The sequence below is a fragment of the Pelophylax lessonae genome (assembly GCF_965119305.1).
Source record: "Pelophylax lessonae genome assembly, chromosome: 6".
Classification (NCBI taxonomy): domain Eukaryota; kingdom Metazoa; phylum Chordata; class Amphibia; order Anura; family Ranidae; genus Pelophylax; species Pelophylax lessonae.
In genome coordinates, this window is record NC_138773.1 from 329,316,730 (window position 1) to 329,344,723 (window position 27,994).

Here is a 27,994-nt window from a genome sequence, read left to right on the forward strand (position 1 = left end):
GGGGCAGTCGGACACAGGAGGGAAGCCATGGGGGCAGTCGGACACAGGAGGGAAGCCATGGGGGCAGTCGGACACAGGAGGGAAGCCATGGGGACAGTCGGATACAGGAGGGAAGCCATGGGGGCAGTCGGACACAGGAGGGAATCCATGGGGCCGGTTGGACACAGGAGGGAAGCCAGGGGGCCGGTTGGACACAGGAGGGAAGCCAGGGGGGCACTATTGGACAGCAGCGACAGCAACAGGAGATTATTAGGGTGCAGAACTACTCATCCATTTCATTGGGCTGCATTCAGAGGAGATGCAGATTTGGGGTGTAGCAGTCATTGTATAGAAGGGAAATGTCTTGGGGTTCTCTATGCCAGGGAGATGAAATATGTGAATATGAATCTATCTGTATTGTGATTGTTCCTCCATATCACAGGAGATTCACCGAGCTGAAACATTACAGCGATGAGCTGCAGTCTGTCGTCTCTCACCTCCTGCGGGTCCTGGCGGTGAGTAACTTTGGATAGAACTGGTCTGGGAGTTCCCATCAACAGCTGTGCAAAACTGAAGAGAAGGCCGGAGTTCATATTTGCATTATATAGAAATCTTGTCTTTCTTACAGAGGGTGGCGGACCGACTTTATGGTGTTTATAAAGTACATGGCAATTATGGCAGAGTTTTTAGGTGAGCGTCCCCCCGAAGTGTGTTTACATTAATAAACAATCCTCCCATTTCTTAGGCCTGGGGAGTCAGACAAAAGAAGGATGTCCTGGGGCAGTTGCAGAAAGGAATGAAGTCCTGGGGCAGTTGGAGAAAGGAATGAAGTCCTGGGGGAGCCGGAGAAAGGAATGAAGTCCTGGGGGAGCCGGGCACAGGAAGGAATGATTTCCTGGGGGAGCCGGGCAGAGAAAGGAATGATGTCCTGGGGGAGCCGGGCAGAGGAAGGGATGATGTCCTGGGGGAGCCGGGCAGAGGAAGGGATGATGTCCTGGGGGAGCCGGGCAGAGGAAGGGATGATGTCCTGGGGGAGCCGGGCAGAGGAAGGGATGATGTCCTGGGGGAGCCGGGCAGAGGAAGGGATGATGTCCTGGGGGAGCCGGGCAGAGGATGTGATGATGTCCTGGGGGAGCCGGACAGAGGAAGTGATGATGTCCTGGGGGAGCCGGGCAGAGGAAGTGATGATGTCCTGGGGGAGCCGGGCAGAGGAAGGGATGATGTCCTGGGGGAGCCGGGCAGAGGAAGGGATGATGTCCTGGGGGAGCCGGGCAGAGGAAGGGATGATGTCCTAGGGGAGCCGGGCAGAGGAAGTGATGATGTCCTGGGGGAGCCGGGCAGAGGAAGGGATGATGTCCTGGGGGAGACGGGCAGAGGAAGGGATGATGTCTTGGGGGAGCCGGGCAGAGGAAGGTAGTCCTGGGGGATCCCGGCAAGGGAACATAGTCCTGGGGGAGCCGGGCAGAGGAAGGGATGATGTCCTGGGGGAGCCGGGCAGAGGAAGGGATGATGTCCTGGGGGAGCTGGGCAGAGGAATGGATGATGCCCTGGGGGAGCCAGGCAGGGGAAGGTAGTCCTGGGGGAGCTGGGCAGAGGAAGGTAGTCCTGGGGGAGCCGGGCAGAGGAAGGTAGTCCTGGGGGAGCCGGGCAGAGGAATGGATGATGTCCTGGGGGAGCCGGGCAGAGGAAGGTAGTCCTGGGGGAGCCTTGAGGTTCCTTCACGGATGCCTTTGCAAAATTCCCAAAAAATTGTATACCAGCCGGCGTGTGGATGAAGACTGCCATTTAGTTACCCAGGTTATCATTGTGCACCATTACAACCTTCTAGCTGCCGGCATCCTAACAAGCAATGGCATCATCAGTTGATAAGGATAATGTCAGTTGCCAGCATAGCATCCTTATTTGCCCCTCCTCTGCCCCTCTCCATCAGCACTGGGGTCACATTGGCCGAGTGATGGAGAAAAACTGAGGGAGAAGAGAAACATTGGAATACTAGTCAGTACCAATTTGCAAAAGAAGTGTATTTGCTTTGGAAGAATAAATCACCTCTAACATTGGGTGTCCTACATGTGTGGCTGTTGCTGCATTATGTAAAACTATTAGAATAGCTTTTTCATTTTAGAATGGGGCACCTCGAGACCGTCCATCATTTTTAAAGGGTGCCTTGACTGAAAAGAGGTTAAGAAACACTGCCCTAGGGGGTTTAGGACAAAAGAAGTCAGTCCTGGGGGGAGCAGGGCAATGGAAGGATGGGGGGGGGGGGGGGAGTCAGGCAAAAGAGGGAAGCCCTGGGGGGGGGGGGAGTGGGTCAGAGGAGGGAAGCCCTGGGGGGTGGGGGGGGGGGGAGTCGAGCAGAGGAGGGGAAGCCCTGAGGGGGAGCAGGGAGCCAGAAAGAGGAGGGAAGTGTGTGTGGGGGGGGGGTGTATCAGGCAGAGGAGAAAAGCCCTGGGGGGGAGGGTGTTGGGCAGAGAAGAGAAGCCCTGGGGAGGGGGGGGGCTGACAGAGGAGGGAGGCTCTGGGGGGAGTCTGACAGAAGAGGGAAAAGGAGGGAAGCCCTGAGGGGGGGGGCAGGGAGTCGGGGAAGAGGAGGGAAGCACCGGGGGGGGGGGTGTCAGACAGAGGAGAAAAGCCCCGGGGGGGGTGGTGTCTAACACAGGTGGGAAGCCCCGGGGGTAGGGGGGAGTCTGATCGAGGAGGGGGGAGGCCCTGAGGGGGAGTCTGATAGAGGAGACGGAGGCCTGGGGGGGGGGGTCGGCAAGAGAAGCCCAGGGGGGGGGGGGGAATCTGACAGAGGAGGGAGGCTCTGGGGGGAGTCTGACAGAAGAGGGAAGAAAAGAGAAGCCCTGGGGGGGCAGAATCTGATAGAGATAGAGGAGAGGGAGGCCCTGGGGGAAGTCGGGGGGAGGGTGTCTGGCACAGGAGGTAAGCCCTGGGGGGGGGGAGGGGTAGTCTGACACAGGAGGGAAGTCCTAGGGGAGTAGGAGTCAGACAGAGGGGGAAGGCCCTGTGGGGGGGGGGGACTGACCAGAAGAGGGAAGCCCTGGGGGGGGGGGAGTCTGACAGAGGAGGGAGGCTCTGGGGGGGGGGGGGTTTCTGACAGAAGAGGGAAGCCCTGGAGGGATTTGGGCAGAAAAGAACAGAAGAGGGAAGCCCGGGGGGAGTCGGACAGAAGAGGGAAGCCCTGGGGGGGGGGGGAGTCTGACAGAGGAGGGAGGCTCTGGGGGGGGGGGGTTCTGACAGAAGAGGGAAGCCCTGGAGGGATTTGGGCAGAAAAGAACAGAAGAGGGAAGCCCGGGGGGAGTCGGACAGAAGAGGGAAGCCCTGGGGGGGGGGGGGGGGGGGAGTCTGACAGAGGAGGGAGGCTCTGGGGGGGGGGGGGTTCTGACAGAAGAGGGAAGCCCTGGAGGGATTTGGGCAGAAAAGAACAGAAGAGGGAAGCCCGGGGGAGGTCGGACAGAAGAGGGAAGCCCTGGGGGGGGGGGGGAGTCTGACAGAGGAGGGAGGCTCTGGGGGGGGGGGGTTCTGACAGAAGAGGGAAGCCCTGGAGGGATTTGGGCAGAAAAGAACAGAAGAGGGAAGCCCGGGGGGAGTCGGACAGAAGAGGGAAGCCCGGGGGGAGTCGGACAGAAGAGGGAAGCCCGGGGGGAGTCGGACAGAAGAGGGAAGCCCGGGGGGAGTCGGACAGAAGAGGGAAGCCCGGGGGGAGTCGGACAGAAGAGGGAAGCCCGGGGGGAGTCGGACAGAAGAGGGAAGCCCGGGGGGAGTCGGACAGAAGAGGGAAGCCCGGGGGGAGTCGGACAGAAGAGGGAAGCCCGGGGGGAGTCGGACAGAAGAGGGAAGCCCGGGGGGAGTCGGACAGAAGAGGGAAGCCCGGGGGGAGTCGGACAGAAGAGGGAAGCCCGGGGGGAGTCGGACAGAAGAGGGAAGCCCGGGGGGAGTCAGACAGAAGAGGGAAGCCCGGGGGGAGTCATGTATGTTGTCTGGAAGAAGTTTCTCCTTTTTATTCACCAATATTTCTTTTTTCGCAGTGAGTGGAGTGCCATAGAAAAGGAGATGGGGGATGGGCTGCAGAGCGCCGGACATCACATGGATGTGTGAGTTCACTTAGAATTGTATAGTTGGGAGTAACAATACCTTAAAGGAACCTACCTGAGCAGTACATAGGCTGCCACTACTGACAATGCTAGTTGCCCGGCTGTCACGTTCATGCAGTGGCTCTGATACTTTAATTGACGGATTGATCATGCAGTTAAAGCTGGGGATCTCCTCAACGTTATAATGCCTCCCTACCACCTGTCAAATGCTCTCTGAAGACCTATCTGAGCTAAGATCACTCTTCAGAGACCAAGCAAGCAATAACTGAGGTAATAATCGGTTTCATGATGGAAATTCCTTACATGTGGAACGTTTATGGAGGTTTATGGCACCTAATTAAAATTAATCTCCATGTTTCATTCAACTTTAAATAGTTTGGTTGGACCAAAATGGTCCAATTGGCTGAGGCGGAGAGGTGAACGGATGAACTGTGTCTCCATTCTGAGGAAGCTTTGTATTCCTTCATAGAAGCAGGAGCAGTGGGTGTGTCCTCCTAGGCTGTGGGTGTGTCCTCCTTGGCTGTGGGTGTGTCCTGTGTTATCCTGGGTTGTCGGTAAGTCCTGTGTCCTCCTGGGCGTTGAGTCTCAGCTAATCTGAGGAAGCTGGTGTCCTCCTGGGTCCACCAGTGTCCTCCTGAGCGGTGGGTTTGTCCTGTGTCCTCCTGGTTGGTGGGTGTGTCCTCCTTGAGGAAGCTTTGTATTCCTTTATAAAAGCAGGAGCAGCTGGTGGTGTTCTCCTGTGCAGTGAGTGTTTCCTCCTGGACAGTGGGTCTCAGCCAATCTGAGGAAGCTTTGTATTCCTTTATGGAAGCTGGAGCAGTGGGTGGTGTCTTCCTGGGTCTACCAGTGTCCTGGGCGATGGGTGTGTCCTCCTGGGCGGTAAGTCTCAGCCAATCTGAGGAAGCTTTGTATTCCTTTATGGAAGCAGGAGCAGTGGGTGGTGTCCTCCTGGGTCCACCAGTGTCCTCCTGGGCGGTGGGTGTGTCCTCCTAGGCAGTGAGTCTCAGCCAATCTGAGGAAGCTTTGTATTCCTTTATGGAAGCAGGAGCAGTGGGTGGTGTCCTCCTGGGGGGTGGGTGTGTCCTCCTGGGTGATGGATGTGTCCTCCTAGGCAGTGAGTCTCAGCCAATCTGAGGAAGCTTTGTATTAGTTTATAGAAGCAGGAGCAGTGGGTGGTGTCCTTGGTCCACCAGTGTCCTCTGGGGTCTACCAGTGTCCTGGGCGATGGGTGTGTCCTCCTGGGCGGGGTGTCTCAGCCAATCTGAGGAAGCTTTGTATTCCTTCATAGAAGCAGGAGCAGTGGGTTGTGTCCTGGGCGGTGGGTGTGTCCTCCTGGGCAGAGCCTGTCTTTGTATGTGCACTGGGTTCCCTAATGTAGAGAATGGGAATAATATGTGTCTCTTTGCGGACCCTCCCCCACAGATATGCAGCTTCCATTGATGACATCCTGGAGGAGCAGGAACACTACGCCGACCAACTAAAAGAATATTTATTTTACGCTGAAGCTCTGAGGTACCAATCAGACCAATCAGATCTGTGCTTAGTGTGTGACCAGTAGAAGCCTATTGATGTGTATTTTCTGATGGTGCTTGCAGGGCCGTGTGCCGGAAACACGAACTCATGCAGTACGACCTGGAAATGTCCGCCCTGGACCTGGTCAGTAAGAAGCAGCAGTGCGAGGAGCTCGCCACCGGGGTACGTCCCCCTGAGGTGATGTAGATGGCCAGTTAATCAATGTATCATATTATCCAATGAAAGGACCCCCAGCCCCTCTATAACTCAGATCCCGTAGTGGGATTTATTGCCGAATCCAATCTGTTCACCAATCACTGATAGATTCCATCTGATTGGTTGTCTCTTGTTTTTCTAAAAACTTGCAGATAACATTTAAAGATTTATCCACCCACCTCTGACACCGACAGACACCTCTGACACCGACAGACACCTCTGACACCGTCTGCCTTTATGTCATTCTGGTGGGCAGTCTGTTGCTTTGTCTTACCAGTCACTTTGGCAATAGAAACACCAAAATAATATATGTAAGAAAATGTCACCCCCTTCCCCATTGTACTACTTTAATTATATTCCAGGATATGCACCTGGGTGTGCGCCAAAGCCTTTGCAAATCCAGACATTGTCTTGTAAATGTAGCAGTGACATCACTGTGCTATATATTGCCTGAGCAGAGAGCAGTACTGTGGGAGGGAGCCAACAAGCTCCACCCACTACATACAAACTGCAGGAAACTACAGCAGGGGTGGAGATAGGACTGGTCCTCCTGCAGGAGGAGGAGAGAACAGCTGTGGGAGGGGCCCAACAGGCCCCACCCACTATAGAAAACTACAGGAGGGGTGAAGACAAGCCCAGTCCTTCTGCACAAGAAGAAAGCGCAGAGCTGTGGGAGGGTCCCAGCCGACCCCACCCTCTTTAGAAAGCTACAGGAGGGGGGGAGATCAGTCCAGTTGTCCTACACAGAAAGAGAGAACAGAGCTGTGGGAGGGGCCAGTAGGCCCCACCCACTATAGAAAACTACAGGAGGGGTGGAAACCAGTCCGGTCGTCCTGCACAAAAAGAGAGATCAGTGCTGTGGAAGGGAGCCAACAAGCTCCACCCACTACATACAACCTGCAGGAAACTACAGCAGGGGTGGAGATGAGACCGGTCCTCCTGCACAAGGAGGAGCGAACAGCTGTGGGAGGGGCTCAGCAGTCCCCACCCATTATAGAAATCTACAGGTAGGGTGCAGACAAGATCGGTCCTTATGCACAAGAGAGAACAGAGCTGTGGGAGGTGCCCAGTAGGCCCCACCCACTATAGAAAACTACAGGAGGGGTGAAGACAAGCCCAGTCCTGCACAAGAAGAGAGAACAGAGCTGTGGGAGGGGCCCAGCAGGCCCCACCCACTATAGAAAACTACAGGACGGGTGGAGACCAGGCCAATCGTCCTGCACTGGAAGAGAGAACAGATCTGTGGAAGGGAGCCACCAAGCTCCACCCACTACATACAACCTGCAGGAAACTACAGCAGGGGTGGAGATGAGACCGGTCCTCCTGCACAAGGAGGAGAGAACAGCTGTGGGAGGGGCTCAGCAGGCCCCACCCACTATAGAAATCTACAGGTAGGATGCAGACAAGATCGGTCCTTATGCATAAGAGAGAACAGAGCTGTGGGAGGTGCCCAGTAGGCCCCTCCTACTCTAGAAAACTACAGGAGGGGTGGAGACAAGACAGGTCTTTCTGCACAAGAAGAGTGAGCAGAGCTGTGGGAGGGGCCCAGCATGCCCCACCCACTATAGAAAACTACAGTAGGGGTGGGGACCAGTCTGGTCATCCTACACAAGAAAAGAGAACAGAGCTGTGGGAGGTGCCAGCAGGCCCCACCCACTATAGAAAACTACTGGTGTGGTGGGGACCAGTCCAATCATCCTGCACAAGAGGAGAGATCAGAGCTGTGGGAGGGGCCCAGCAGGCTCCACTCACTATAGAAAACTACTGGTGGGGACCAGTCCAATCGTTCTGCACAAGAAGAGAGATCAGATCTGTGGGAGGGGCCCAGTAGGCTCCGCCCACTACAGAAAACTACAGGCGGGCTGGAGACAAGACAGGTCCTTCTGCACAAGAAGAGCGAGCAGAGATGTGGGAGGGGCCCAGCAGGCCCCACCCACTATAAAAAACTACAGGAGGGCTGGAGAATAAGACCAGTCCCCCTGCACAAGGAGAGAGAGCGGCAGTGATTGGTCTTTTATCACAGGAAGTCTCTTCTAGATAACTGCACAGATCTGGAGGAAATGCACAAAGCTCACTGAGATTCCAGAAGAAGACAGTTGACCGATGGATTTATTACCCCGGAGTTCAGCTTTAATCTTATATTGTAGTGATTGGGTTTATATTAAAGATTTCTGGAGACATCCAGCCACACTGTGTACATTCTTGAACAGCATGATATGAGACCCCTGAATCTAGGAGCTGACACTTTATTTTTCCTGTAATACTCTGCAGACCATGAATTGTATATTTGCTTACAGACGGTGCGAACGTTCTCCCTGAAGGGGGTGACCAATAAGCTTTTTGGTCAGGAGACGCCGGAGCAGAGGGATGCCAAGATAAAACTGCTGGAGGAGCAGATAGAGGAGGGTGAGGAACAGCTGAAGGAAAGGAACCTGGAGAGCCGGTAGGTGTCCTGGAGAACGGGTAGGTGTCCTCTCTGATCTGCTGCTTTACATTGGACCAATATATTTCTACAATGATGTGAAGCTGAACTTTCGGTACAGCAGCATTAGAGGGGTGGGGGCCTAGAACTGGAGGATCACAGTGGATGGAGCTGTAATAAGTGAAGGACAACTGCATTGGTGTCGTAGAAATTAATAGGGCTTGGAGCATAGAAACCCGATCAGTGCGCTGAAGATTAATACGCCATTAATAGCTTGTACTAAAAAGTACAATGTACAGCTCTTTTGTATAAGGTTTCCAAGCACTCGGCAGCAAGGAAATGAACAGACACGCTTGCTGTGGTCAATTCAATGCCATCTGGAGGGTTCCTGTGAGTGACTGTCCCATCCAGGGCAGAGCAGGTTTATTTACAGCAAGTGAACAAAAGGGGGTTACAGTTAGTGGCTTCAAGACCACCAATCACAGAACATGTATACATTCAAAAAGTACAAAGGAACTGTGGAGTGAATGCCCATGAATTAACATGACTGAACACAGAGGCTCCCAACTGCCACAAAGGACAGCGCACATGGCTTCTCATTATTCAGTCATGTCAATCCATAAACATGGACCCATTACCGGTTAGTGGATCCCATCTAATATAGTTCATATAAACCTTATTTAATAGTGACCATTCTATTTGTTCCAGTTGATGAGGCTTTCTCTGCATAAGATAATGGCAGCAGTATTTCAGTCATACGGATCAAATACGACTAAAAGATGCCATCCATTAATCTTGGTAAACTGAAAGAATTCCATATCACAAACATATCTCCGCAGTATGGGGCCCCGAATGGCGGGTATACATCTGTGCGATGGATTTTCTTTGCTACAAGTATTGTGCCATCTCATCTTAATGGAAGGTTTTCACTAACAAGTCTTTCCGCAATGACAGTTAAAACCATAATCGCTGTGAATAGCGATTACCGGTAAAACTGACACTGGGAGACATTATGACTATTTAACTAAAGAAATGTCCACAATAAAATTTCCACCACAATTGGATAAAGAGGTGTGGAGTGTGGCACAGCAGTGTGAGGGGGGGGGGGGGGTAGAGTGTGCGACAGCTGTTTTGTATTGGGGGGGACATGTGGAATGGGGCATGGCAGTGTGGGATGGGGGGGGGATTGAGTGGGGCAGAGCAGTGTGGGATTGGGGGGCAGAGTGGGGCACAGCAGTGTGGGATGGGAGGGCAGAGTGGGGCACAGCAGTGTGGGATGGGAGGGCAGAGTGGGGCACAGCAGTGTGGGATGGGAGGGCAGAGTGGGGCACAGCAGTTTGGGATATGGTGGTGTGGAGTAGGACACAGCAGTGTGGGAAGGGGTTGAGGACTGGATGAGATCTGCATAGGATAAAGAAGTGAGGATTGGGCAGTTCAGGGTAGTGAAGGGCAGGGGCGGGTGGAGGAGAGCCCTGAGGCTGGAGGCAGAGAGGAAGATTGGGCAGCATGGGGTAATGAGGGGCAGTGTCTGGGTGGGTGGGGGGGAGCTCTGAGGCTTGCAGAGGGGAAGATTGGGCAGTGTGGGGTGGTGAATGGCCAGTGTCCCAGGGTGGGGGGCTCTTTGGCTGGCAGAGAGGAGGATTGGGCAGTGTGGAGTGGTGAAGGGCCAGTGTCCCGGGGTGGGGGGGTTGGGGGCTCTTAGGCTGGAGGCAGAGAGGAAAATTGGGCAGCATGGGGTAGTGAGGGGTAGTGTCTGGGGTGGGGGGGGAGCTCTGAGGCTGGCAGAGAGGAGGATTGGGCAGTGTGGGATGGTGAGGGGCAGTGTCTGGGGTGGGGAGAGCTCTGAGGCTGGCAGAGATTAGGATTGGGCAGTGTGGGGGTGGTGAGGGGCAGTGTCTGGGGTGGGGGGGGGGGTCTCTGAGACTGGAGGAAGAGTGGGCAGTGTGGGGTAGTGAGGGGCAGTGTCTGGGGTGGGGGGGAGCTCTGAGGCTGGAGGAAGAGTGGGCAGTGTGGGGTGGTGAAGGGCAGTGTCTGCGGTGGGGGGGAGCTCTAAGGCTGGCAGAGAGGAGGATTGGGCAGTGTGGGGTGGTGAGGGGCAGTGTTTGGGGTGGGGGGAGTTCTGAGGCTGGAAGAAGATTGGGCAGTGAAGGGCCAGTGTCCCGGGGTGGGGGGGAGCTCTGAGGCTGACAGATCAGTATTGGGCAGTGTGGGGTGGTGAGAGGCAGTGTCTGGGGTGGGGGGGGGGCTCTGAGGCAGGAGGAAGAGTGGGTAGTGAGGGGCAGTGTCTGGGGTGGGGGAGCTCTGAGGCTGGAGGAAGAGTGGGCAGTGTGGGGTGGTGAAGGGCAGTGTCTGCGGAGGGGGGGGGGGCTCTGAGGCTGGCAGAGAGGAGGATTGGGCAGTGTGGGGTGGTGAGGGGCAGTGTCTGGGGTGGGGGAGTTCTGAGGCTAGAAGAAGATTGGGCAGTGTGGGGCAGTGAAAGGCCAGTGTCCCGGGGTGGGGGGGAGCTCTGAGGCTGGCAGAGAGGAAGATTGGGCAGTGTGGGATGGTGGGGAGGGGGGAGTTCTGAGGCTGGAAGAAGATTGGGCAGTGTGGGATGGTGAGGGGCAGTGTCTGGGGTGGGGAGGGGGGAGTTCTGAGGCTGGAAGAAGATTGGGCAGTGTGGGGCAGTGAAAGGCCAGTGTCCCGGGGTGGGGGGGAGCTCTGAGGCTGGCAGAGAGGAAGATTGGGCAGTGTGGGATGGTGGGGAGGGGGGAGTTCTGAGGCTGGAAGAAGATTGGGCAGTGTGGGGCAGTGAAGGGCCAGTGTCCCGGGGTGGGGGGGGGGGGAAGCTCTCAGGCTGGCAGAGAGGAGGATTGGGCAGTGTGGAGTGGGGAAAGGCAGTGTCCTGAGGTGGGGGGGTGGGGAGATTGGCAGAGCGAGGGAAGTCCTCTGAGGCCTCCACTTGGCACCAGGGTGCAGTATTTCGGTTGTAGCCACACCGATCCTTCTGAAGACTTTGGATACGGACGGCCAGTGGGTGGAGCATTCAGAGACTGCCGGCTGCATATGGCAGACGCTGAGGGGGTGTGTCCCTGTGACAGGGAATGTGTGTCTCTGTTTCTGCCCCCCCCCCACAGTGGTGGCAGAATAGAAGTTGGACTTTTTCTTTATATTTTTAGGATTTTCCTCTTTTGGTCACATGATGTTTTTCGATCTGTTTTCAGTGATTTTGTACAGAAAGCCTGGCTGGAAATCGAACGTTTTAAAGAGCAGAAAAATCGTGACCTGAAGGAGGCGCTCATTAACTATGCGGTTATGCAGATCAGCATGTGTAAGAAGGTGAGCTCCGACCCCCCCCCCCCCCCCATATAAATCACACTCTGTATTGTGTGACTGAATAGGAAGCTGAGGACAGAGAGATGGAAGCGGCCATTGCTGACCCATATTTATAGATGCTGCTGGGTACTCTTCTCAATGTTCTCAACTCCAGTTCAGGAACTACATTTCCCATCATGCCCTAGTCATGTCTGTGAATGTCAGAGTTTTTTTCAATGCCTCATGGGATTTGTAGTTCTGCAACAGCTGGAGGGCCATAGATTGGGGATCCCTGATCTACATAATATACTAAAGCTGAAGTTTAGTTTGTATATATTTTGCCTTCCCTGGTAGGGAGAGGGGGTGGGAGAGAGAGAGAGGGAGGGGGGATATGAGAGAGGGAGGGGGGATATGAGAGAGGGAGGGGGGATATGAGAGAGGGAGGGGGGATGAGAGAGAGGGGGGGATGAGAGAGGGAGGGGGGATATGAGAGAGGGAGGGGGATGAGAGAGAGGGGGGGATGAGAGAGAGAGGGGGGATGAGAGAGAGAGGGGGGGAGAGAAAGAGGGGGGGGATGAGGGAGGGAGAGAGAGGGAGGGGGGGTGAGAGAGAGAGAGAGGGGAGGGAGATGAGAGGGGGGGATGAGAGAGAGAGAGGGAGGCAGATGAGATAGAGGGGGGTGTGAGAGAGAGAGGGGGGATGAGAGAGAGGGGGGGGATATGAGAGAGAGAGAGAGAGAGAGTATAGGTGAGAGAGAGGGGGGTGAGAGAGGCAGCTCTAGCAACTAGTGGCCAATAGAGTCTAAGGTGGAGGGGGGCTTTTCTGACGCCCCCTGCAAAGTACCGCCCTAGGCCTGGGCCTTGTCGGTCTAGGCCAAAATACAGCACTGCCCCCCCCCCCCTGCTGATGAAAATGATTAAATATAACCTTTCCTGTTTCATTAAACTTCTTATTTTTGGACCCGGTGAGGTCATCAGGGCCGCTGATAAGGCAGTACAGCCAGCCCTCCTGTACTGGGCCCTGGCCCCATCAGTTTAAAAGGGGGGCCCAGACTGTACAGCTGAGGCTGTAGAGAAAGGGACTGATAAATTCATGTCCTCAGTCCCTTTTCGGCCGGGGGTGGAGGGGGCCCTGTCAGGCTGTATGGGGCCCCGTGATTGGTAACAGCAGCCCTGGATGTCATCACTGGGTCTCTGTGCTTCTCTATGCAATGCATAGTTAATGTATTTGTCTTTCCTGTGTGTAGGGGATCCAGGTCTGGACCAACGCAAAGGAATGCTTCAGCAAAATGTGAAGGAGCCCAGCCAATGCCTGGTAGACTCAGAACACGACGACCAATCATCACACAAGAGGGGACTTCATGTGCACGGGTCTTCGCCTTAAAACTTCCACTGTGCACCTCCCCCTCCGAACACTGAATGTCCCCCCCCCCCCCCCCCATAGGTATGGCAGCCGCCATGGATGAGTCCGCTGCAATCTCCAGGAAGCCCTTCACCCGCGACGCTCCCTACACCCGGAACATCCCCACCATAGACAATACATGACCTCCATATTCTCAGTGCCAATCTCCGCTCTTCAGATGTCTCACCGCGTGAGGGCGGAGCTCTCCCTCCATACCGCGGCTGCGGACGTTCTCCACTATTTTGTAACCACAATTTCCAGCGATAATAACCGATAATCCATTCATTGATGATTGATAACATTTTCTTACCTGTAAGCAAAGCGTCCCCGTCCTGCCATATTGAACCAACGTTTGATAGAACCCCGCCCACTGATGGCACTCGGTGAACAGATGGGCCGAATGGTAAAGAGAATGGCAGCTGAAGTGGGGGATTGATGAGTGCTGTAATGATCTTGCAGCTATTTTATATCCCCCCCCCCCCCACTCCACTGATTTCTTATTATTAGCAGATCTGGGCTGTGTAGAGGTACGCCAGGCTACGGTGACCGACGCATGACTATCTATAGAGGCCATAATGTATGCCAATTGCAGGGCCCAGTGCCCCCCAGGCCATAGTGTATGCTGATTGGAGGGCTCAGTGCCCCCCAGGCCATAGTGTATGCTGATTGGAGGGCTCAGTGCCCCCCAGGCCATAGTGTATGTTGATTGGAGGGCTCAGTGCCCCCCAGGCCATAGTATATGTTGATTGGATGGCTCAGTGCCCCCCAGGCTATAGTATATGCTGATTGGAAGGCTCAGTGCCCACCAGGTCATAGTATATGCTGATTGGAGGGCTCAGTGTTCCCCAGGCCATAGTATATGCTGATTGGAAGGCTTAGAGCCCCCCAGGCCATAGTATATGCTGATTGGAAGGCTCAGTGCCCCCAGGCCATAGTGTATGCTGATTGGTGGGCTCAGTGCCCTCCAGGTCATAGTATATGCTGATTGGAGGGCTCAGTGCCCCCCAGGCCATAGTATATGCTGATTGGAAGGCTCAGTGCCCCCCAGGCCATAGTGTATGCTGATTGGTGGGCTCAGTGCCCTCCAGGTCATAGTATATGCTGATTGAAGGGCTCAGTGCCCCCCAGGCCCTAGTATATGCTGATTGGAGGGCTCAGTGCCCCCCAGGCCCTAGTATATGCTGATTGGAGGGCTCAGTGCCCCCCAGGCTATAGTATATGCTGATTGGAAGGCTGAGTGCCCCCCAGGCCATAGTATATGCTGATTGGAAGGCTTAGAGCCCCCCAGGCCATAGTATATGCTGATTGGAGGGCTCAGTGCCCCCAGGTCATAGTATACGCTGATCGGAGGGCTCAGTGCCCCCCAGGCTGTGGTGCATGCTGATTGTGCCTTATGTCAGACTTCCAGGCACTTTTCTTGCACGTTTCTCTTTGATTTGCTTTATTTTTAGCCGGATCTTGGCTCTGTTTGCCGGTTTATGGTGGAGCGGATGCCGGCCCGCAGCTCTCTGTACATTCCTTGTGCCAAACTAATAAAGTATAACACATCGCAGATTGTACAACGCTGTCTTCCTGCATTTATATAAGACTTTATTCATTGGATGTTTGGGGAAAAGAAACATTTGTGTACAACATATTTAATATGTAACATTCTGGGACTATCGCACATATAGGCTCCCCCCTCCCGCAGTGACTATCACACATACAGGTTCCCCCCTCCTGCAGTGACCATCACACATACAGGTTCCCCCCCCCCTCCGGCAGTAATCATCACACATACAGGCTCCCCCCCCTCCTGCAGTGACCATCACACATACAGGCTCCCCCCTCCCGCAGTGACTATCACACATACAGGCTCCCCCCCCTCCTGCAGTGACCATCACACATACAGGCTCCCCCCCCCCCCTCCCGCAGTGACCATCACACATACAGGCTCCCCCCTCCCGCAGTGACCATCACACTTACAGGCTCCCCCCCTCCCGCAGTGACCATCACACATACATGCCCCACTTTTCCCTACACCCTCTGCAGTGACCATCAAACATTAAGTCATGTGCCACCTACAGGAGGACTGAACACTGGCAAACAAAAAATAATTAAGAAATAAACAGAGGGCGCACCGGCCTAGTGCAAAAAGCTTTATTGTATAAAAAAAGTACTCACAAACAAACGCTTGATAAAGGAATATCGCATCAAAGTAGCTGTGGTGCCCACAGGATCCAATCATGGATGAAATGTCCACAGAAACCGGCTTTGCCTACAGTCCAGCATGGTGGCCATTTCATCCATGATTGGATCCTGTGGGCACCACAGCTACTTTGATGCGATATTCCTTTATCAAGCCTTTGTTTGTACCTTTTTTATTCAATAAAGCTTTTTACATTGAGGATAATGCCCTAGGCCGGTGCGCCCTCTCTTTATTTCTTAATTTCAGTCTCCCAGACACCCCCAGTCTTGTGGGGGCAGCAAGGCGGCAGTTGTCCGATTTTTGCCCGGACGGAGAGCCTAGAGTAGAACCTCCTTGGGGCCGACCTTCAAGTGCGGGAGAATTGTATGGTGTTCAAAACAAAAAATAATGTAGGCCGGCCAAGGATAAACCCCTCCTACTACCAGCATGCCTCCGTTTTTGTGATAGTGTCCTCAGGGGATGGACATCTTTTCTTCAGCATTTTTATGTTGGCCCATATTTCTAATTCTGAAAGTGACCTTTGACCCTTGGGTCCTGCTTATGGTGTTTTCTAGACCCCCCTCTGGTTAACAAGTTAGCTGCCGAGTGGCTTCCAGGTCCAGGGCCATTGCCCATAAGCTTGCCGTTTCTGAAGGTTCATGCTCTGATTGAGCCAATCTATTATTTGCACCACTGGATGCCTTTGAAATTCCTGCTTCCTATTGGTTCAGTGGTGAGGGAGCGTTGTGCGTGCGCTCTGCACGCTGTACCCATCAGTCAGTGTCGAGGAAGCATCTCCCCGTTGCTGGCCCTTTGCTTGGTTTAATCCTGCGTTTGGGACACCACTTCATCCACTGACACACATAATTTGGGCATGTGTCTTCTGATTGAGCATATGTCCTCCCAATCACACCAATGAAGAAGCACAATTCCTCCCACTGACACCAACAATGTGGCACACATACTCCCACTGACACCAACAATGTGGCACAATTCCTCCCACTGACACCAACAATGTGGCACACGTACTCCCACTGACACCAACAATGGGGCACAATTCCTCCCACTGACACCAACAATGTGGCACAATTCCTCCCACTGACACCAACAATGTGGCACAATTCCTCCCACTGACACCAACAATGTGGCACAATTCCTCCCACTGACACCAACAATGTGGCACAATTACTCCCACTGACACCAACAATGTGGCACACATACTCCCACTGACACCAACAATGTGGGACAATTCCTCCCACTGACACCAACAATGTGGCACAATTCCTCCCACTGACACCAACAATGTGGCACAATTCCTCCCACTGACACCAACAATGGGGCACAATTCCTCCCACTGACACCAACAATGGGGCACAATTCCTCCCACTGACACCAACAATGTGGCACAATTCCTCCCACTGACACCAACAATGTGGCACAATTACTCCCACTGACACCAACAATGGGGCACAATTCCTCCCACTGACACCACCAATGTGGGACAATTCCTCCCACTGACACCAACAATGGGGCACAATTCCTCCCACTGACACCAACAATGTGGGACAATTCCTCCCACTGACACCAACAATGTGGAACAATTCCTCCCACTGACACCAACAATGGGGCACAATTCCTCCCACTGACACCAACGATGTGGGACAATTCCTCCCACTGACACCAACAATGTGGGACAATTCCTCCCACTGACACCAACAATGGGGCACAATTCCTCCCACTGACACCAACAATGTGGGACAATTACTCCGACTGACACCAACAATGTGGCACACATACTCCCACTGACACCAACAATGTGGCACAATTCCTCCCACTGACACCAACAATGTGGGACAATTCCTTCCACTGACACCAACAATGTGACACAATTCCTTCCACTGACACCACCAATGTGGCACAATTCTTTACATGATTGGCCACTGACACCAGCAATTGGGCATATGTCTTTCCACTGACACCAATGAAGGTCACGATTCCTCAAAATGACACCAACAATGGGGCACAATTCCTACCACTGATGCCAACGATGGGGCATTGTGTACCCCCACTGACACCCTGGCTTCAGTCTGCTCCCCATCCCCCCGAAAGTCTTAAGGACAGTATACTGCCACTTTGTTTAGAGAGTTTGGAAACCCTGCCCTGACCAATGCAGACTGGAATCGCTCTGAGGGCTCCTGGATCCCACTGAAGTGCTTCTCCACCTTGGAAGGGAGTTTTTAAAAACAGTGGTCTATACCCACCATGGATCTGCCAGTGACAACAGGGAAACCACCAGGCCAGCAGAGGGCGCTCTTACCTTCAAGGTTTCTATTGACCAACAGCAAGAACCCTCCTGACACTCAGATCTCACTGGTGGGTTCTGCCTTGTTCTGGCTGTGACCTTTATATGTCAAACTGAGGTGAAATGGGTTATTCCCCTGAAAAGCTATTCCATTGCTGCGTCAGTGGACCCCTTCCTGTATGAACACGAAGAGATGGCTGGAGCCCTATGCTTCAGTCTCAATGGCTGGAAGCCTCTAAGTTTGGCTCTTGTTGGGTCCATCATCCATAGAAAAGGACAGAGCACTATGGTTAAGGTGCTGACGGTCAGATGCTATATCCAAAAAGTGCCGGCCTCGCTTACTCTTCGAGGGACTGTCTCTATGCATCAACCCTTGAAGTTACCAGAGATATCACTAGAGGGTTGGACAGTTTACTTCCCTCAACATAGGAAGTCTAAGAAAAGGTCAGCTGAGTCCCATCCCTCCTTCACCTACTGCTGAGGTAGATAGGACCATACCCTCTAAGCCTGGTCCTCTGCCCATCCCTCCTTCACCTACTGCTGAGGTAGACAGGGCCATACCCTCTAAGCCTGGTCCTCCGGCCATCCCTCCACCTACTGCTGAGGAAGACAGGGCCATACCCTCTAAGCCTGGTCCTCTGCCCATCCCTCCTTCACCTACTGCTGAGGTAGACAGGGCCATACCCTCTAAGCCTGGTCCTCCGGCCATCCCTCCTTCACCTACTGCTGAGGTAGATAGGACCATACCCTCTAAGCCTGGTCCTCTGCCCATCTCTTCTTCACCTACTGCTGAGGTAGACAGGGCCATACCCTCTAAGCCTGGTCCTCTGCCCATCTCTTCTTCACCTACTGCTGAGGTAGACAGGGCCATACCCTCTAAGCCTGGTCCTCTGCCCATCCCTCCTTCACCTACTGCTGAGGTAGACAGGGCCATACCCTCTAAGCCTGGTCCTCCGGCCATCCCTCCACCTACTGCTGAGGTAGACAGGACCATACCCTCTAAGCCTGGTCCTCTGCCCATCCTTCCTTCACCTACTGCTGAGGTAGATAGGACCATACCCTCTAAGCCTGGTCCTCTGCCCATCCCTCCTTCACCTACTGCTGAGGTAGACAGGGCCATACCCTCTAAGCCTGGTCCTCTGCCCATCCCTCCTTCACCTACTGCTGAGGTAGACAGGGCCATACCCTCTAAGCCTGGTCCTCTGCCCATCCCTCCTTCACCTACTGCTGAGGAAGACAGGGCCATACCCTCTAAGCCTGGTCCTCTGCCCATCCCTCCTTCACCTACTGCTGAGGAAGACAGGACCATACCCTCTAAGCCTGGTCCTCTGCCCATCCCTCCTTCACCTACTGCTGAGGTAGACAGGGCCATACCCTCTAAGCCTGGTCCTCTGCCCATCCCTCCTTCACCTACTGCTGAGGAAGACAGGGCCATACCCTCTAAGCCTGGTCCTCTGCCCATCCCTCCTTCACCTACTGCTGAGGTAGACAGGGCCATACCCTCTAAGCCTGGTCCTCTGCCCATCCCTCCTTCACCTACTGCTGAGGTAGACAGGGCCATACCCTCTAAGCCTGGTCCTCTGCCCATCCCTCCTTCACCTACTGCTGAGGTAGACAGGACCATACCCTCTAAGCCTGGTCCTCTGCCCATCCCTCCTTCACCTACTGCTGAGGAAGACAGGGCCATACCCTCTAAGCCTGGTCCTCCGGCCATCCCTCCTTCACCTACTGCTGAGGTAGACAGGACCATACCCTCTAAGCCTGGTCCTCTGCCCATCCCTCCTTCACCTACTGCTGAGGTAGACAGGACCATACCCTCTAAGCCTGGTCCTCTGCCCATCCCTCCTTCACCTACTGCTGAGGAAGACAGGGCCATACCCTCTAAGCCTGGTCCTCCGGCCATCCCTCCTTCACCTACTGCTGAGGTAGACAGGACCATACCCTCTAAGCCTGGTCCTCTGCCCATCCCTCCTTCACCTACTGCTGAGGTAGATAGGGCCATACCCTCTAAGCCTGGTCCTCTGCCCATCCCTCCTTCACCTACTGCTGAGGTAGACAGGGCCATACCCTCTAAGCCTGGTCCTCTGCCCATCCCTCCTTCACCTACTGCTGAGGAAGACAGGGCCATACCCTCTAAGCCTGGTCCTCTGCCCATCCCTCCTTCACCTACTGCTGAGGTAGACAGGGCCGTACCCTCTAAGCCTGGTCCTCTGCCCATCTCTCCTTCACCTACTGCTGAGGTAGACAGGACCATACCCTCTAAGCCTGGTTCTCTGGCCATCTCTCCTTCACCTACTGCTGAGGTAGATAGGACCATACCCTCTAAGCCTGGTTCTCTGGCCATCCTGCCTGCATCAGTGGTGCCTGGGCCCCAAAAAAGTCACCATCCTTGTTATTGCCTAGAAAGACCCTCTTACCCGCCTGGTCAGCTTAAACCAGCACTGACTTTTCCCCAAACTGAGGGAATTCAGCTTTTAATTGAGCTTTGTATCATCAGTATCCCTTCTACACAACCAGTATCAGGGGCTGACTGGCAACTTTCGGCCCAGGGGGCAAGTACAAACCAGAGGCCCATGGTGCAGCAACTCGGCTCTCCTCCCATTCCCCCTCTTCCCAACCTCCTTGTGACCTCCATTCCAGGCTGAAGCTCTGCTCCAAGTACTCTCTACTCACCAGCCAAATGCAGGTTCCCGATCTGGCCAGTAGGGGGCGGTTTGGGGAGCTGGGACAGCTCGGTGAGGGCTGGCTAGAATAGGAGAGGCTCCAAAATAGGAGTAGACTGGAGGAATAAACATCCAGGGGAGAGGGCCTTATGTACTTGCTGGGTCACCTATTAGGTGTTTGGTATTCAGCCTAAAAGAGCTACAAAAAACATAAAGAGAAATTACAGCTGTATAGAACCGTCTGTAACAAAGTGACCAAGCAGCTTCAGGTACAAACCTTTAATTTATTAATAATAATAATAAGATATACAGAACAAATCCATGTAAATATCTTATATCTTCCAGAGACAATTAACAACACATTCACATCAATACATAGTTTAAAAACAGTCCCGGAACATGTATGGAGCACAGGGCATGATTAGAGCTGTCATTAATCCACTATGTAACAGACTTGAAAACAATCGTCTTGGTAGTGGGGTAAATTCCCATTCAGTCTGACAGCAAACCGTGGGTCAATTAGCTAATTAACCGGTTCCCCACCGCCCACCGCATATATACTGCGGCAGGCTGTCTCTCCTGCGCGAACCGACGTAGGGCTACGTCGGTCACGTGGCGGCAGCTAGGGGGCGAGCGCACGCCACCGACAGCGTGCTCCCACCCCCACTCCGCAGCGGGGTCTCCGATGCATGGGGCAGGCGGCTCTAATTGCTGCCTGACACCCACGATCGTTCTCCGCGAGAGAGGACGACGGTCGGATGTTGTAAACACAGCTGACCGTTCTTCTCCCTGGAATGATCACAGAGCTCCTGTGATCCTTCTATATAGCATCACAGGTCTCTATGATCATTCCATAAGCCCTGCCCCCATACAGTTAGAATCACTACCCTAGGCTCACATTTAACCCCTTGATCACCCACAGTGTTAACCCCTTCCCTGCCAGTGTCATTATTCCAGTAACTGCATATTTTTAGCACTGATTACTGTAGTAATGTCACTGGTTCCCCCAAAAGTGTCAAAAATGTCAGTTAGGGGTCCGTTCTGTCCGCCGCAATGTCGCAGTCCCGCAAAAAATTGAAGATCGCCGCCATTACTAGTAAAAAAAAAAATAAAAAAAAATGAAAATGACATAAATCTTTCCCATAGTTAGTAAACGCGATAACTTTTGCGCAAACCAATCAAAATATGCTTATTGCGATTTTTTTTTTTTTACCAAGCATATGTAGCAGAAAACAAATTGGCCTAAAATGTTAAAAAATTTTGATTTTTACATTTTTTTTTTGGGAGTGTCATACAGCAGAATGTGAGAAATATTGTTTTTTTTTTTCAGAATTGTCGCTCTTTTTTTGTTTATAGCGCAAAAAATAAAAATCGCACAGGTGATCAAATACCACCAAAAGAAAGCTCTGTTTGTGGGGAAAAAAAGAACATTCATTTTATTTGGGTACAGCGTCGCACGACCGCGCAATTGTCTGTTAAAGTCATGCAGTGCCGAATCGCAAAATATGGCCTGGTCATTAAGTGCCGGTTCACACTCTTGCGGCTGCGGCGATCGCATGTAATATCGGAGCGCACTGCTCCTTCATTACATGCGATCGGCTGTGCGGTGCGAATTCAGCCATACACTTTGTATGGCTAAATTCGCACCGCACCCGCACAAAAGTCGCACAGGACCCTTTTTTTCAGCCGCATCAGGATTGGATCGCACAGCGGTTCACACCTGTGCGATCCGATCCTGTGCGAACTGTAAAGATCGCACTGCGATATGCGATCAAACTGGGGGTGTCGTTAACATTTCATTGACACCCCCAGCGTATCGCATATGGCAGTGTGAACTGCCAAGGGTGCGTTTGCGATGCGGGAACAGGCTGCGGATTGGCAGCCTTCCCGCATCGCATAAGTGTGACCCGACACTAAAGGGGGAAAATCTTCCGGTCCAGTAGTGTTTAAATAGCGGATGGTAACAATATACCGTTAATAACCATAGAGTATACATAAAGGATCTAATAAGATCATCAGTGTGTGAGCAATAAATGCATTCAATAGCTGTAACTGTCCAAAGAGCAACTAAAGCTGGAATCAAATAACTGTAATTCCATGGAAAATAAAAGTGCAGCCTGGGGTAATGATTCTTTTTCCCGTTCTATAGAATCCATTTATTATACAAATGCAATTCCCATTATGTAGCTGAATATATTCGGTAAGATTGTTCCTAAGCTGTAGAATACAGAGCAAGCCAAAGGAAGTCAGTAAACTAAATATATAGTGCAAATAGCAACGAAGCAGGGAGGGAGCCAAGCAAGTTGTCACAGTCTCTATACAGATAATGAGAGGTATATCCCAGTGATCCACAGTTTGCAAATGGCGCTACCATCCCTTGTACCAGCTTTTAGTTGTACAGTCTCTTTAAACTTCCTTAATAAAGTCCTACATAAAGAAAATTGTGGATGATCCGGTAATATGGACAGGGAGGGGCGGGTGGTCTGTGCAGCTAAAACTGAGAGTCATTATTGACAATGTCATCCAGCATCTGCCATCCTCCGCTTTCCAAAGCTGTGCAATAAGTGTGGGGATAAAGGGCACTTTGCATCCTCCTGTCCAGTAATGAAATGCTCTCTGTGTCAGGATTTAGGGCATTTGGCAAAAGATTGCAACATTATAAGGTGCAACCGATGCAATGCACAACCCGCCTGAGCTCATGAGAGAGTTCTTCTGCCAGGACATGGAGGATGCTCAGAGCTCAGCAGCAGCTAGGGTGCCTGCAATTCCCTCTGAGTCTGTGCCAATGCCCAGTGTGTCAGTGTCTTCCCAGTCTGTGGTGCACCAGTCTGTGCATTTGCCCAGTGTGCCTGTGTCTTCCCAGTCTGTGGTGCCCCAGTCTGTGCCAATGCCCAGTGTGCCTGTGTCTTCCCAGTCTGGTGCCCCAGTCTGTGCGTTTGCCCAGTGTGCCTGTATCTTACCAGTCTGTGGTGCCCCAGACTGTGCGTTTGCCTAGTGTGTCAGTGTCTTCCCAGTCTGTGGTGCCCTAGTCTGTCCCATGCCCAGTGTGCCTGTGTCTTCCCAGTCTGTGGTGCCCCAGACTGTGCGTTTGCCCAGTGTGCCTGTGTCTTCCCAGTCTGTGGTGCACCAGTCTGTGCGTTTGCCCAGTGTGCCTGTATCTTACCAGTCTGTGGTGCCCCAGACTGTGCGTTTGCCCAGTGTGCCTGTGTCTTCCCAGTCTGTGGTGCCCCAGTCTGTGCCAATGCCCAGTGTGCCTGTGTCTTCCCAGTCTGTGGTGCCCCAGTCTGTGCGTTTGCCCAGTGTGTCAGTGTCTTCCCAGTCTGTGGTGCCCTAGTCTGTCCCATGCCCAGTGTGCCTGTGTCTTCCCAGTCTGTGGTGCCCCAGTCTGTGCATTTGCCTAGTGTGTCAGTGTCTTCCCAGTCTGTGGTGCCCTAGTCTGTCCCATGCCCAGTGTGTCAGTGTCTTCCCAGTCTGTGGTGCCCCAATCTGTGCCTTTGCCTAGTGTGTCAGTGTCCTCCCAGTCTGTATGTAAGGTATCAGTTACCGAGAATGTGTCCAATCCTTCTGTGTCTGACTTCCAAAATTGCAGAGGCGGCAAAAGGTGCTGATACAGGGGCATCAAGTGCAGTGCCAGTCCCCCCCCCCCCCGACATTGCAGGGCTCCTATTAGGAACCATGGGGTGCAGAGGAGTGCGGAAAATGGTGAAAAGGCTGGCCTGGTGGCAGATAAGGTAAGGGAAAGTGTGGGGGGGGGGGGAGTAAGAGTGGGGAAACTGTTCTGATTTGTCCAAGGATGATGTGGAATGGTTGGTGGAGAAAAGGAGGAAGGGCAAAAAGGTGTTCAGTTACCCAAAGTCCTAACGTTTTGCCTTAAGCAAATAAGTTTGGGGTCCTGTCAGATGATGAGGATGAATGGGACTCGTTGAGTACAGAATCTTCTATGGATGATGAGTCCCAGGGTGCATTGAAGCGCATTGGTTCTCCAGGGAGAGAGAGTAGTCAGCCTAAGAAACGGCTGCCTCAATTATCCTAATGGCAGTTCCCACTCCGTTAAAAGTGGTAACCATTAATGTTGCCAGCATAAAATCAGTGAGTGCTCGTCATATGGCCTTATTTTTGCTCAGCTAGTTTGATGCTGACATTTTGTTCTTGCAAGAGACCCATCTCAGTAGTCTGGCTGATATACGTCTGGCAAAGAAGGAGTGGAAGCGTGGTCCCTCTTTTGGGTCTCTTGCGGCCGAGCCTTACAGCGGGGTCGCGGTCCTTTTTTCCGGTATGGTAACATGCCGACGGGTAATTGAGGTAGAGATTGGGAGATGCATAATTTTGGATGTCTCTGTGAGGGGGCAGGACCTGCGCCTGATTAACATCTATGGTCCCCAGACAAAATGGGACAGGAAATGCCTCTTTACAAAGATTAAGCCTTTTCTTTTTACGGCTCAGCAGGTTATCTTTGGAGGTGACTTCAACACCATTACTAGGCCTAAAGACAGGAGAGGTTTCAGAGATAAGCTGGGCTATGACAGCCTTTTCCTGAATGCAATGGTTAGGGAAGCAGGTCTGGTAGATGTGCACATTAAGCGCTGCCCAGACAGCACGGGGTTCACTTTTCAGCGAGGTAATAGTCAGAGTAGGATAGATAGGTTTTTTAAAGGGGGACTCTACTTTTTCAGCCCTCGTGTGTCGGGCAGTGGAGTTTTCCGATCATTGTATTCTATCTGTGACTCTGAATGCCTCAGGTGTGCCACCTAGGGGGAGGGGTATCTGGAGATTGAATTCGGCCCTCTTGGATGACGAGGAAGTAAGACAATCCTTTGAGGAATTTTTTCAGGCACAGGTAACTATCCTAGACTTTTGTAACAGTAAGTCAGAATGGTGGGAGCTTATAAAGCAAGATAAGTATATCACCTACCAGCGTTTGTGGAGGAAACTTGACCGCCTTGTTTCGAATGGAGGAGCTTCTGGGGCGATCTCTGAGGTGAAGCTCCTCCTGAGGAGACATCAATATAACCGGCACGCCTCTTTGGTTCAGAAAAGGGACTTTGGGAAATACCATTCGCCTGACCCTTACCAGAATTGTAAACAGAGCGTAGCAGTTAAGACGGTCAATGGCCTGAAGGACAGTACGGGCTCTCTGACGAAGTCTAGGTCAGGGATCCTGGAGGTCGTCAGGTTACTATGCCAATCTCCTGGGAGGAAGGAATCTTGATCGGGCAGGGATGTTGAGTTTTTTGGACTCTACACCAGGTCTGGAAAATATTGTTCCTTTGATGAATTTGACAGATGAAATCACTGCAGATGAGGTGATCCAGGCAATTGATAAACTAGCCATCAGGAAAAGGCCAGGGCCAGATGGTTTGACAGCCAAATTTTATAAATGTTTTAAGACGATCCTGGCTTCACACCTTGCGGAGGTTTTTAATGGCTGTTTGCATGAGGGTTCTCTCCCTCCTTCCATGAGGCAATCTGCAGTGATTCTTCTGTCAAAGGGCAAAGATCCTTCGATGATTGAGAATTGGCGCCCCATTAGCCTTCTTAATGTCGATAGAAAGATACTGGAAAATATTTTTTTCTGGCGATTATCATCAGTGGCAGGCGATTTGTTATCCCATCACCAGCACTGCTCGGACCAGGGTAGAAGCACTTTCTCAGCTGTGTTAGCTGTCCGGGGAGGCCTTGGGGCGTTGTAGGGCTGCTGGTTGGGGTAAATATCTGCTGACATTGGATCAGGCTAAGGCCTTTGATAGGGTTAATCATGAGTACCTATGGCTCCTTTTTGGCAAGTATGGCCTGGAGGGGGGTTTCATTGATTGGCTCAAGATTTTGTACAAAGGGGCTGAAAGCTTTCCTCTGGTTAATGGTTGGGTTGGGCAGGGCAGCCCTTTGTGGTTGGCTCAGGTGTGCGTCAGGGGTGTCCTTTGAGTCCTCTGCTATATGCGTTTGCAATCGACCCCTTCATTAGAAGGCTAGAGAGTGGACCATTGTGTGGGGTACCTTTGGGCATCACTGGTGAGCCTCCTTTGAAGGTTGTGGCTTATGCTGATGACGTTTCTGTTTTTGTCTCTGGGACTGTGGAAGCGCAGGAGGTGTTCTCAGTGACAAGGCAGTATGCGGAAGCATCAGGTTCAAAGGTCAACCAGGACAAGTGTGAAGCTTTCTGGATGGGCGTGGAAGGCGAGAGCTTTGTTCTCCCGGATGACTTCCCGGAGCCCCAACAAAAAATTAGAGTTCTAGGCATTGAATTTGGCCCAGGTCATGCAAATTGGGTGAACAGGCTGGAGAATGCCAATGCCAAGGTGGCGAGCTGGAAAAGTTGGCGGTTTTCCTTAAGGGAAAAGGTTGATCTGATCAAAGGTTACCTGATTCCAATTTTTCTGTATGTCAGTTTTGTCTGTGTTTTGCCAGTGTCTCTCTATACCAGGATCTATAGTTGTTTCTTCCAGCTGTTATGGGGGAACAGAATAAACCTTGTCAAAAGGAGTGTGACTTATCTTCCTAGGCGGGAGGGTGGTCTAGGAATGATCAACCCTGTAGTCTTTTTCTCTCTGATGTTTGTAAAGTACAACCTGGGTAACATGTTGGCAGAGAGACCGCCTGGGTGGGTGGGTATTTTCCAGTCCTGGTTTAGGCCCTTTCTGCGAAACTGGGAAAATGGTGGGTCAGTGAAAAGCCTGAGGGTCAAGCATGATAGGCTCCCGACTTATGTTGCCCCGTGTTTGAAAATACTTCGGCAGTGGCAAGTAACGGCAGGGGAGGTCAGATCTCTTCCAAGGAAACTTCTCGAGAAGCGGATCATGAGCTCTGTTTTTTGCGAACCACTGGCCTTAAGGGATTACCCAAGCCTGGTTTTGGGGGAGGGTTTGCGTTTGATTAATTTGGAGAGAATCCCAATGAAGTTTAGGGATCAGGCTTGGCTCGCTTTCCATGGAAAACTATATGTGAAGGGCAACCTGAAGTTTCTTTCTATGAGTGATTGGGGCTGCCCGAGAGTAGAGTGTGGAGGAGCGGGGGAGTCCTTGCAACATTTTCTGCTTCAGTGCCCTTTTAATATAGAGGTGTACAAGAGGGTAGGGAGGGCTCTGAGTGTACCCTTCCTCCCCCATATGAGTTATGCAGAGTGGGTGTATGGGGCATTCCAGACTCTCCGGGATTATGATTTGGAAACACTTTTTTTTAGTTAGTCTAGTAGTCCGTTATTTCACGTGGAGTGCACAGTGCCAGGAATCCTTATGGGGTAAAGTCCTTCCTGTTGAGGTGGTGGTGCAGAACATCCTGGGTGAGGTTGGGAAGATTCGGGGTCTTGAGAAAGACAGGTGGCAGCAGGAGGCCTGGATAAAGGCGTGGAGGAATATCAGGACTCTGTAGCTGCTGCCTGTTGATCTCGGGGTGCGGCTTTTCTTTCTGTCCTTGCTTCACTCCCCTAGATTTTCAGATAAAATATAATTTTGATAAAAGGCTCCATGCATGGTGACGGTGATGTTCCTTAGTCTGGCTCTCTCGTAGGGTTTATGCTGTGCGCAATTTGGTTTATTTATTATGTTCTTGTTTTGTATCGTTATATTCAATTATTTTGTAAATATTTTATTTATTAATTTATTTATTATGGTTTTATTGTATATAAGTTGTTGTTTGTAAGAATTTTCAATAAACAAAATTAACCCCTCATAATGGGCACAGCGGGGGTACAGACCCGGGAACTCAGCACAGGGATGGTGGGGACCCCTCATAATGGGCACAGCGGGTGTACAGACCCGGGAACTCAGCACAGGGATGGGGGTTCTTCTTCTGATTGAAAGATTATGATTTCCATGATAACCAATCAGATCTCATCCCAGGAGATGATAATAAATGATAAAATATTATAAAGTGGAATTCTATTCTGAGATTTATGTATCGGGGGATCAGTCAGGTGAACCCCCCTCCCACCCCTGCCGGGGACACCCC

At 52.4% G+C, this 27,994-nt stretch overlaps 1 protein-coding gene and 1 long non-coding RNA gene across 3 annotated transcripts in view; one reads left to right on the top strand and one right to left on the bottom strand.

Annotated features, from left to right (window-relative positions):
• SNX4 (sorting nexin 4) overlaps nt 1–12,936 on the top strand; it is a 40,625-nt gene extending 27,689 nt beyond the window's left edge. Inside the window, exons 6-13 of one of the 2 annotated variants that reach the window (XM_082261409.1) lie at nt 422–494; nt 608–669; nt 4,008–4,073; nt 5,496–5,585; nt 5,669–5,783; nt 8,099–8,244; nt 11,427–11,541; nt 12,764–12,936. In XM_082261409.1, coding sequence (XP_082117535.1) covers nt 422–494; nt 608–669; nt 4,008–4,073; nt 5,496–5,585; nt 5,669–5,783; nt 8,099–8,244; nt 11,427–11,541; nt 12,764–12,811 — 715 coding nt within the window. In that variant the 3' untranslated portion in view covers nt 12,812–12,936. The remainder of the gene's footprint in view (nt 1–421; nt 495–607; nt 670–4,007; nt 4,074–5,495; nt 5,586–5,668; nt 5,784–8,098; nt 8,245–11,426; nt 11,542–12,763) is intronic. The other variant, XM_082261410.1, reaches the window with a different exon arrangement.
• The window catches only part of LOC309558134, a 437,057-nt gene that overhangs the window by 263,806 nt on the left and 145,257 nt on the right, over nt 1–27,994 (bottom strand). The gene's annotated exons all lie outside the window — the stretch shown is intronic.